This window comes from Xiphophorus hellerii, chromosome 23 (assembly GCF_003331165.1).
Source record: "Xiphophorus hellerii strain 12219 chromosome 23, Xiphophorus_hellerii-4.1, whole genome shotgun sequence".
Classification (NCBI taxonomy): domain Eukaryota; kingdom Metazoa; phylum Chordata; class Actinopteri; order Cyprinodontiformes; family Poeciliidae; genus Xiphophorus; species Xiphophorus hellerii.
Genome location: NC_045694.1, coordinates 9,310,974 through 9,323,030, shown reverse-complemented (window position 1 = coordinate 9,323,030; position 12,057 = coordinate 9,310,974). Strand labels below are relative to the sequence as shown.

Here is a 12,057-nt window from a genome sequence, read left to right as displayed (position 1 = left end):
TAATGAACATAATTTTTTGTAAGTTCAAGAAACCCATCCTAATCTGTTAAAGAAAGCATAAAAGGTCACCTTTAATATGTAAACACAGGTGCTGTGTATTTCTAGCGTTGCAGGTTTCCAAAGGTATGCAACCATTTTTTGGTGTTACCTGGCTGGTGCACCTTCTTCAACATGTCTGCAGTGGCTGATAGCAAGATTTTATGGAGTAAAAAACAAATATTAACTGTCAGGGTTAATTACTAATGACAGGCTTTTTTATTTACATTTTTTATTTACGATTTTTATTTACAAACAATGTTTGAAAACTGTGAATCTTTCCACTTCACATTTATGCTCTACTTTGTGTCTATCGAATAAAAACCTAACAAATAGATGTTTTTGTTGAAAATGTATCAAAATATGGAGACATAAGTACTTTCGTAAGGCACTGTAGGTTTCAGTGCAGTGCATACCAGAGGTAAAAAGCTGCAGGAATGTAAAGGCAGCAGAGAAATCTTCACTCTGAACCTAAAGCTCCTTATCACTCTGAGTATACAGAAAAACATGACTGTTGAATTACAGTACATCGGTTTTCACTGTCATCCCTCCTCACTGTAACGCACAGAGAGATGGAAATCTGAGGCCAGGTCTCACAGCAACACGTTTCAAATGTTGCTCCATCCATCGTACCTGAAGTAACAGAAACGGAGGGCTTATTGAATACAAAGCAGGGAACGAAGCGTTATCGCTGCTGTTTTGATCACAGAATGAATGTGATGAGATTTAATAACACATCCAGGGATATGCTTCATGAAGAGCGGCGATCAGGGTGTGTGAAATAATACCAACAAGTGTGGAGATTAGAGGAGTCATGCTTTGATTCGTTACAGCTTATTGAATGACTGAGACAGTTTTCTACACTGCCGACTCATTCACACCCAGTGTCTCATATTATACATGGAGGCGTGTGTGTGTGTGGGGGGGCGTGTGTGTGTGTGAGGATGGCGTGATGAAATCAGAGGCAGCGAGGGGGTAATGGCTTTTACTCTTCATTAATGCGGCTTGTTTGTGAGTGACTGTCTCAGATTTCCCAAGGTGAACTATTCTTATCACCTCAGCTTCCCACGAGAGACGGCAACTCAGAGCGAAGGCGATTAATATGTAGGCTGCGTTTTAAAAGGATAGCTCTGATTAATTCTCTTTAAGCTACAATGCTGCCCATTGGCTGTTTGTGTTGATAAACGTCATTTGAATAAAATATTTCCTTCATTTCTTCTGAGCCGGAGCGCCAGACTTGGTTACATCCCAGTTCGGGCTGCGAGCGGCAGATAAGATTATCGTCGGTCCATTGACAGCCTTCGTGTTGTTTCCATAACAGATTGTTGCCTGGAAGCTGATGACCTGAAACCCGACTGGAACAATAAATCATTAAAAGCCTACCTGAGCCTGTCATAGTCATAAATCAAACGCAGCTATGCTCGATGTTTATCTGTCGCACCGTTTCTGTGTGTTTTAAATATGTCTCGCGAGTGTGTAACGCTGCTCGCCTTATCAATGCTCCAATCAGACGCATCGCAGACTTCCTCATTGCTCTGACTTTTAGCAGATTCACAGAACTACTCACACCGCCGTCAGCTTCTTCACTTCTTACAGTATCAATACGTATTATTGGGATTTTATGTAGCCATCAAAACGGAGTGAGGCAAAAGTTTTTACACTGTAAAAACACAAAATCTTAAAGTATTTTTGGTTTAATTTCTGGTGCAAACACATCAGTTCACTTGAAATTAACTTAAGGTAACTTTCAGCAAGAAATAGTAGCTTAATTATTTAATATTGAACAAAATGTTCTAGTTAAAACTGAAGTAATCTGCCAGTGGAACAAAACATTTTTCCCATAATATAAAACATAATTTGGAAAACTTGTAATTTTTCCCATATTATGAGTTTTTAGGGATGCACCCATATAAAAATGGGCCAATGTTGATATCAGACTTTAATACTGCTGCTATGGCCGATAACCAATATTTACCAATATTATAGAGCTCTGGAAGAAATTAAGAGGCCACCTAAAATGATCAGTTTCTCTGATTTATTTTTTATAGGTAATGTTTGAGTAAAATTATTTTGTTAACATGAACCTGGTTTTATTTACTGGACCGATACAGATTTGTTAAAAAATGGCCGATACCGAGGTTAGTGCCGATATTTTGTGCGTCACCATAGGTCTCCCCATATGTGAAAAAATGTATCTCCTCTGCCCTTCTGTTCCCAGTGTTCCCAGTACAAACTACAGAAATACACCACTCAGTCAGAAACAACCAATCAGAGGCAGGAGGAGGGTCTTAGCGCTGTCAATCACTCTCACTTGCTCATAAGCTTCAACTGGTACAATGTAGCCTGCCATGAATGCTAATGCCAGTTAAATAGTTTTCCTGTAACGATGGATTGTTTTTCCACCATTCGCACATTGAGCAGATTGATTGACAGCGCTAAGACCCGCCTCCTGCCTCTGATTGGTTGTTTTTGACCGGGAGCGGAGCATTTTTATCTGCTTCATAACATACCACATGTTTCAGCTTTAAAGATGATTTGACTGAGCCATTTGAATATTTTTTTCATATTAAACTTTTTTATTTCAACACAAACTGTCTGGTGTTTAGTAAAACGCCTCATGAAAACCAGAAACCAGGACACAGTGGTCTGATAATGAAGCTGTTTCCTAATATTTCGATTGCTGCTGGAGTGTTTTCACTTCACCACTTCACAATTATGCCCCACTTTGTGCTGGTCTACCACTTAAAATCCCAATAAAAAGTATTGACCTTCAGGGTTGCAATGTGACAAAAACTGGGAAGTTTCAAGGGATGTAAAAACAATTGCAAGGCGCTGCAGCAAGCAAAGACATAAACAAAAACAAAGAGGGATTTACTGCTGTGTGACTTGCAGAGTGGAGTGAAGAAATCCCTTTATTTCTGAGGTGGTAGGGGACGGACGGGACCGTTTCCCTCAGGGTTAAGCATTTCCCACACATTTTCTGGATGTGTTTTGTTCTGCATGGTTGCGTGTAGCTGAGTCATTGCGTGTGTCCGGGTCGAGGCCAAATCTCTGGATCCGAGGAGATTAACCAGCGCCGGATTGTCTCTGAGGATTCATTTACTAAAAGAGATTGAAATGTGGTCAAATGAATACCGAGGGCATTTTGCTACCTCAACCCGCGTGTTGCCAGTTAAGTGGCACTTCTCCAAACCCCCATCCGGAGGTTCTTGATCAGAGGCATGGCACTCAGCCCAAAGAGTCAATGGGGGCATGAACCAAGCAGCACAATGGAAAAATCCAAGGGCCATTAATTCTACCCAATTTACCTTTCGTTTGGGTTTCATTTGGCCCCTCTATAAATTCAGAGGCAGCCAGCAAGAGCAAATGAAAGAATCCTTCTTAGGCGATCATTACTCTGCTAATTGCTTTAGGAATGTGCCATGCACTTAAAGTCAAGGTCATGGGGAGGGCAGCGAGAAGTGAGGATCTCTAATTTGAATGCTCTGCTGGAGGAGGGGCGGCCATTTTAGAGCAGTCTGCTCTCCATCCGAGGGAGTTAAGAGGTCAAAGATGAAAGAAATAGTGCAATTATGTTAGTAACTAGCAACTAAGAGTCCCTTTGACAGGAAACAGCGCTGGTTGGGAGGTTATGAAGGGTGGCTTCACTGTGCTACTGTCAGTCGCTTTGCCTCAGTTATAATAGAAAAGGTCAAGGGTATTATCATATTGAAGCTCCTGAAGCTTAATTCAAACCTGTGCACTCCTGATCGCTTCGTCTCAGCTGTTAGACGCGACACAACTCTGCATTTTCACACACACCAGCTCTGATCTTTTGACTCGTTTGCCTTTTGCGTACATTTTCCCGACCTAGAACCAAAAGCAACCTCATCAATTCCCATCAGTCACTCCTCCTCCTCTTCCTCTTCCTCCTGCCCTTGCCTCTGGAGGACCGGCATTTGTCATGTGTGTGTGATGGCGGACCCGCTGTGTCCTCTGCAGAGGGACGTCGGGATCGAGCTGGATAGCCGTCTGGACGACCGCGGCTACTGCTGCCAGTACTGCCGCCGCGGCTACCGCTTCTGCCGTCGCTACTTCGAGCCCCTGGGCGGCTTCAACCCGTGGCCGTACTACTACCAAGGAGGCCGGGTCATCTGCCAGGTCGTGATGCCGTGCGACTGGTGGATCGCTCGCATGCTGGGGAGGATCTGAGGCTGAATTTAAATGGTTTCTGGATCTGAAATAAATCTGAGAAATATTCCAGACCTCATTTGTCCAAAGAGAGCATTTCGTATTCATTGATTATATTCTCAAAGGCATCATTAACTGCCTCATGTTGTATACTAGCGAATGAAATCAATGCTCTTTAACTTTTACTTCATGTTCTACTAAATCTGTTTGCACATGTACAGTGCTTTAAAGGGGCAGTATTATGTGTTTTCTAGGCATAATTCAGCATAATACAGTAACAATGTTACTGTCAGTCGTTATAAAAATGATGTATAGATCAAATATCACTTAAAAGAAATGTTGCTTCCTGGTTTAATGCCTTCAAATTGGGCCTCTGTCTCTTTAAGAACCCTTTTACAACATTTTTACCAGCATTGAACTGAGTAGTAGCTCCTATAATGACCTCAGCAGATGTGCAGTTCCACCAGATGTTTGCTAATTGCTGATGGCTAGTCTGAAGGAGCTGCTCTGTGAGGCAGAAGCTTGGAAACTGCAGCTCTGAGGAGAAGCTGCGCCTCGAAGGCGGGACTAGGTCCAACCAGGCGTTTTGCACAGCTGAATTGTTGCCATGGAGATTAAAGGATTTCTAGATATATCTCCAAGTATGTTTTTGATGAGGGAATAACATTGTAACATGATGTGAACCTCAAAAAGAAAAGTTGATTTTACATGATGCTGCCCCTTTAAATACACATGCAAACTTTTCTGATTGGTGCTATAAAAAAGATTTAACCAAACTATTATATCTACCACCACAGCATGTTATGTGTAGTAATGAAACACTTTCAGGTTGTGAAGCACATTTTCTGTGTCATGTAAATGAGTAGTTTGTTTTTTTTTTAGCCATACTTTAACAGTTTCCTTATATTTAGTGGACAGGTGTTGCGTTGCAGTGAAAACTAAGGAAATCTTAATGCTTAAAGGTCTATTACTCTATTCTGAGTTTGTGCCAGTCGATTTATTTCCTGAGCTTTTACCTTCTTGTTTGTTATTGTTAGCTAAGTTTTAAGGATGCAGATTCATAATATAAACTACACACACTCAGAATTACAGTTGTTCACAATTTATTCATTTTAGTCATTGAAAGTTAAATCTGTTATTTAACGTTTTTGTAATTCAGGTGCTTTTTTTAAAAAGAACTGTGGTAACTGTCAAAAGTGTTGGTTGGGTTTGCTTGCTTCGCTTGGACACTTTACATATTTTTAAATTTGACTCCAACTTTGTTCCAGAATTCAATTAAAAATCTTCCTTTTGAAAAAATGTGTTTTTATGCCACCATGTTCTCTTTTGTTGTTTTTACTGATGAATAAATGACTCTTAATAATAAAGTGGTTATTATTTATTCTGAATGTCTGAAAAGGTGGAACATTTATCAAGCAACATTTTGGGGGAAAGTTTAATAATAAAAAAAATCTGTAAGAATTTATGCAAATCAATAATATGTAAACGCAAATTTTACAAATTTTGTGATGAATCTGTTTTGGATCGCAGCTTCTCACTTTCTAATATAAGGAGGAGGAAATTTCAGATGTTAAAATGATGCACATAAAAACATCATCTTTTTATTTTTAAAAAGACCTCAAAGCAAAAGAAACAAACTGTTTTTGCATAAAATAATTGTAAATTTTGTCTTACTGACAAGAAATTTCCTAACAGAAATTTCTTGTTAGGAAATTTCTGAACGCTACTAGAACTAGCGTTCTAGCCAACCTAGCTTCTTCACTAGCAAATAAGCTAGTGAAGAAGCTAGTTAGTTGGATGGATGCCTGAGTTTTAGCTGACGTTATTAATGCTATATTTGCATTAGCTGACTACACTTTAAAACCTGTTTCTAGTTATAGTTTTTGTTTTGTTGCTATTTTCTCAGTTTATCAATGTCCACTATGCTGTTACTATGCTAACATAGTTGTAGCCCAGCTGAAAGCCCAGTAGCCCATAGTTGCAACTGCAAATGTTAGCAGTTTAAAACAACCCTAACTGAATCTCTTCATACAATGCTACATTAGCTTAGCTGACTTTGTTTCACTGGAGGGAATAGTTTGGTTTTGCCACTGTTTTCTATAATTTCTATAATTTTGCAATATCTCAACCACTGGTGAGAAAACAGCTGCTGATGTAAAAACTGTAGGCAGTTTTTTAGTAAATCTACACTAAAAACAATGCAGATAAGCTTTTTTTAAAGTGTGTCTACGTTTGAAAATCATCTGAGTTGTGGTTTTGTGCTCCATTCAGAAGCTGTGAAAGGCCACTCTCCATCCGAACATTGAACTCAACGCTGCTTTACTTCAGATTCCTATTGACACATCGTTCACGTATTTTCATTTTCAAAAAAACGATCAAAGATCAGCAGCGCAATCCAGAAATAAAACTGTAAAGCTTAAACAGTTTTGATTTTGATTTAATGCTCTCCACATATCTGAAAAGAATTCCTGTATTTTTTTATCCAATAACATGCATTCATTTTCATATATTGAATTTCTCCAGTCTGGTACATCTTAACGTTGCTTTTTGAATAATAAAAAAAGAAATGATCACCTCTCAGAGTTTCTACTAAAACATTTAGAAGCCAAACTTATGACAGTGATGTTTTATAAGGTTGCATGAGATTGCAGAGGTATTCCCAGTAAAGTTTTTGGCTTATATCTCTGTCTCTTTTTCCGCTTGCATAACACGCAGATAAAGGTTTTTTGCAAAACCAACGGCAGCCCTCCAAGGGCAAAACAAGAAAGTGTGAAAGAATCAACAGGAAGAGAAGCATGCTCCAAAAACAAGACGCACAACAACAAAAAAAGGAGAAGAAAAAACATTGAAAGACGTTTTTGGTGTAAAAATTACACTTATTTTTTAAAAAGATATCAGGGGAAAAGTTGCAAGACGTTTAAAACGGTAAAAGGAACAGATAACCAAACAATGATGACTTTGTGTTGCAAAGTGACTTCGTTGTTTTTATTTCTTTTTTGTTTTTGGCATCAAGCTAAACTTGCTTGTGTAATAAAAGTCGCAGGAGTCTCTGCTGTGTTTTGTGTTGTACTTACTGATCTGTCCTTCTTTGTTTCCACTGCTGCTGCAGTCTGCAAAAAAAAAAAAAAAAAAAAAACATATAAAATGCTTAAAATAGTGCTTGTGTTTCCTGCTTTGCTGAGACGGTTCTAATCTGTAACAATGCATGTCGCCGTGCTGAGCTTGAAAAACCCTCATCTGTAAATAACAGATAAGCAGGAGAGATATGCATTTGTAATTGATGTTCTGTCATCACAATAACAAGGTGCGCGAACGCCCGGGAGAATCAAAGCTACAAGAGGGAAAGAGTGGAAATGAAAAGTCGAGTTGTGACGATTTGCTGTTTGAAGTCTTCTCTATTCTGTTTTCCAATTAAAATTTCATTGTCTGAATAATCTCACTGGTTGTATTGTGTGAAATGTTATAATTTCCTTGAAAGACTCTTGATACCCAGGGGTGTTTGTGTGAAAATTGATAGTCTGGGTTTGAATCCATAGAAGAGTCAAATCCGCCTCTCCTCTCCATTAATCCCTTTCCTCATTAGCTTGGTGAGATAAAACAGATATATATGCGCTTATTGTTTCTTTTTTTTTTTACAACTTCTGTGCATCTGATGACTAATAATTCATCTTTTTATGAGGATATAAAAGCATCTCTCTCGCCTACAATGTAAATATGCCTGTTGACTCACGTGGGTTTGATATGATAATAATGTCAATGAAATCAAAAATAATTGTCAGTGACGTTGCTTTTGGTGGAGGAAAAAGTTATCTCAAGCACCATGTAAATGTATGCAAATGATTTGTGAACATGTTCATAGTTCAGACGGTAACCAGATTGTTATTTTTAAATCAATAATGTCAATAGCCCAGAGCATCGTGTCAAGTAAAAAAAAGCTGCTATGTGTTAACAAATTCAGTAATTGCAAACATATTTCAAAACGCTGACAAGTGAACTGCAAAGCCCCCGAGGCGTTTCTGAAAAGTTCATAAAATCAGAGTTAAGATAATACATTCCTCACTATTTTCACCATTTATCACATCAAATACCAGAGATGCTTTACTCACAGATGGGGGAAAGTGCAACAAAATGTTATTTTTAATAGGTTTCTGTAGGCAGCGACGGTTTCTCAAACTCTTTTTGTGAAGATGAGAGCAAATCGCTGTGGAGGCTGAGGGAGCGGATCCGATTGGGACGGTTCCCCCAACCGGAGAGGCTGGTACAGAAACCACAGCCGACCATGAAGGCCAAACTTTACAGACGTCTGACTGTTAAAAAGATTCAGCTACTGATGGAAGCAGAAGGAGAAAAATCCTTTATCGTCCATCAGTGGAGAAACTGTGACGGCGTATTAGGGCCATCGTAGAGCGGAGAAAAAAAAAAGACCAGGAGTAAATTTACGCCAAAAAACAAGGAAATTTTAGATATCAGAAGTTTTCTACAAAAACCTGGAAAATCCTGAGTTTGAAGGCTTGAAAATGTGCTTGAAAAAATCCGATATTTTCAGCTTAATCTCAGAAACAACGAGATTTCTGAGCTCCAAAAGTCAAAAATTTGTTATTTAAATAACTCAGAACTTTTTAGATTCATCTCAGAAGCTTGGAAATTTCAGAGTTTGAAAAAGCAAATTTTATTTATTTTTTTTAATAATTCAGAAATTTTGAGATTGATTTCAGCTCCAAAAGTCAAAATTTGCAAGAAAAAATGTTGAGGTTAATTTCAGACATTTCCTAGAAAAAATCCTCGAGTTTGAAAAGTAAAAAAATTGATAGAAAAACTCAAAACATTTTGAGATTGATCTCAGAAATGTCCAAATCCCTTCCAGAAAATTTCTGAGTCTGGAAAGTTTAACATTTTTTACTTTTGTAACTCAGAAATTTCCTAGTTAGAAAAAAAGATAATTTCTGCCAAAAATTTTGAACTTTTTAGAATAATCTCAGAAATTTTCTACAAAAAAACAAGAACATTTCTGAACTGCAAAAGTACAAAAAATTGCAAGAAAATAAATTGAGCTTAGTCTCAGAAATTTTGCAACATTTCTGAGTTTGAAAAGTCAAAATATTTTGATTGCTGAGTTTTTTCAAGCAAATTTTTGACTTTTGGAGCTCAGAAATGTTTTTTTTTCTAGAATCAATCTTACAATTTCTGAGTTTTGAAGAGGAAGCATACTCCTTTTTAATCTATAATTGCCATATTGCGCCGTTGCACACATCTGTGTGTCTCAGAACTGTGATTTTTGGTACATTCACTCTGTTTGGATGATTTTTTGTGAAATTCACACACAAATTACACTGCCTCAATTCAACCAACTTTTAACTGCCCTGATCCAAACGTTTTTGTTTTCTTCTCATTTTTCTGAAGTGAAGCCCTCCAAGGAAAAAGCTGATGGAGAAACGTTTGCGTATAGCAGTTTTTACCCCTAGAGCTGCTCGATAATTCAGGCAGAAATTGGGAATCTGACCCAGTTTCTGTAAAAGCTGCAGCAACTTGATAAATAATTCTCCAATGGCTCATTAAGCATCATCCACTGTAAATAAATAAAAAAAAGTCAACAAGATACAAAATCTGAGGTGGCTGAACTGACATGCAACAAGCTTTTCCACATAACAAGAACAAACACTTTAAGTTCATTTCTTATATAAAAAAAATCTGTCTGAAATTCAAACATCTTGTTTTCACTAAAGCGTTTTTATATCTCAAAACGGAAGTTCATTTGCATTCTCACGCCGTACAAAGTGCCTGAACACTGTCAGCATCAGACATGAGGCGCGCTCTGTGACAGCGAACTCCTCCCTCACAGATGAAAATTAAAGAATGTGTCATTTCTAATAAAGTCCTGCTCTGTTTTCCTCGTGCATTTCATATAGGAACACCCCCTGCAGCACTTGTTTATCACTGTTTTGATGAGGGAGGGGAAAAGAGTGACTGCTCAGCAGGATAAACACAAATACCAAGCATTTACCAGGTTATCACAGTTCAAAGGATTCCTCCCCTCCCTCTTCTCTGTACCTGGCCAGAGGATTGGACATTTTCACTGAAGCTTTCCAGTGAATTAATGCGTTTTGTTATTTATCAGAAATGCAGGAAAGACTTCACTTCCAGCTGCTTATTTTCATTTCAAATAATCCCTCGTTTGTTTGGATGTGCGAGTTGCTGGTGAAAACCCGAATGTATGAGGAGTATCTGTATTTAGATTAGTGACCTGAAGGAACGGCTCCCTCCAATCCAACACGTGTATCACTACTGCCATCTTGTGGACAGGAAGTCAAACTACTCTAATATATATAAAAAAAGAAGGATGTATTTCTCTATTTTTATTGCTCTGTCTTTCTATTTTTACTGCCTTTAAATGAAAATTTTCCTCGTTTCTCTGAGACAAACCTAAATTCCTCTGAATAACCTAAACCGAGTTAACTCAGAGAGCCTTTCTCTGCAGTGAGTCTGGTGACCTGATGGTTAAATAAGCTCTCCGTGTGCCGTTCCTGCTTCAGGCTGGAGGCACAATAATGTCAGTCGTCATCCTTCAACCGCTCCCACTGTGAGAGGCAGCATGGCACAGCAGTAAACACTCGCGCTGTGTCAGTGGCTGCAGGCGACACAGAAATAGTCCTCGTCTTCCAGGACCCGGCTCTCCTGCTCCATCTTCAGGGTCTCTGACTCACAGACACAGCGGCTGCTGGTCGCCTTCATTGTTGCAGTAATCCTCCAGAACAAAAGGGGGAAATGAGACGATGAGCAAAATCAATGCCTCGTCTGTGGAAATACTTAGCAAGATGTTTGCTGGACTAAAGAGGGTTTTATTGAAACTGACTAAACTCAAAACGCTCTATAATCGTATGTGATGGTGAGCAGTTTACACTAGAAACCAAAAATAATGCTTCAATTGTTGACTGTGAGGACTATAACTTTGTGTATTTTGTGTTTTTACAATGTAAAGGACTTTGTTGCTGAAATGTGCCACATTTCTATTAACAATAAAATTGCGCAAATTGAAATGATGTAAATCAATAAAGTAAATCTGCAGTATTTTTATTTTATTTTTTTACATATTTGTTAATCGTCGCCACATCATGACAATATGGCTGCGTTCACTGCAGGCTTTGCTGCTCAACTCCGATTTTTTTTGTGAAATCTGAATTTTTTTGAAGCGGTAGTTCACATTTCCAAATATATGGGAATATACCTGATGTCCAGTGTGAACCGCAAACGAATAAGTGTCCCGCATGCGCAGTAGAGGGCGCAGTAACGTCACACGTAGCAATCGTGCTCAGTGTTTTGCCAACAGCCATAAAAAAGAAGAAGAAAAAGAAGCGCTCACTGTTTGCGGAAGTAAACATGGATGCTAATGGTGAAGCACAGCTTACGATTTTAAAGTCGTTATCCAACCGCAGCCTTAATCCTCAGCAAAATCCGCCATGGTTGTTTCTCTCCCCTCTCGCGCGTATCAGGACGCAGAATAGTGACGTTTGTCGAGTATCAATGACGTTCAGGTTGCATGAAAGCGACCGGGCCTTCAGATTCAGGTCACATTCAAACAAATCAGAGGTACCGGATTTAGGAGCTCTGGATTCAACACTGTTGAATGACTTTTTATAAACAGCTGAAAAAAACAAACATTATCCTCCCAAACTTCTTGTCCTCTTCTTCGTCGTTTTTGCCAGTTGATCACGTGACTCACGTGACGTGAAAAAAATGTTTCCGTTGCAGTTTTGGTAAATATATCTGCTTCGATATAGCCAAAAACGTGAGATTTTTTTATTTATTGAATTGTTTCCATTAAGTGAATTTATTTTTGTAATTTCAATTTTCGCA

At 38.6% G+C, this 12,057-nt stretch overlaps 1 protein-coding gene across 2 annotated transcripts in view; it reads left to right on the top strand.

Moving 5' to 3' along the window:
- Positions 1-7,450, top strand: part of tnmd (tenomodulin) — an 85,247-nt gene extending 77,797 nt beyond the window's left edge. Inside the window, exon 7 of one of the 2 annotated variants that reach the window (XM_032554856.1) lies at positions 6,922-7,450. In XM_032554856.1, coding sequence (XP_032410747.1) covers positions 6,922-7,398 — 477 coding nt within the window. In that variant the 3' untranslated portion in view covers positions 7,399-7,450. Of the gene's footprint in view, positions 1-4,017; positions 4,281-6,921 lie in introns of those variants that run through there. The other variant, XM_032554857.1, reaches the window with a different exon arrangement.
- The last annotated feature ends 4,607 nt before the right edge of the window (positions 7,451-12,057 follow it).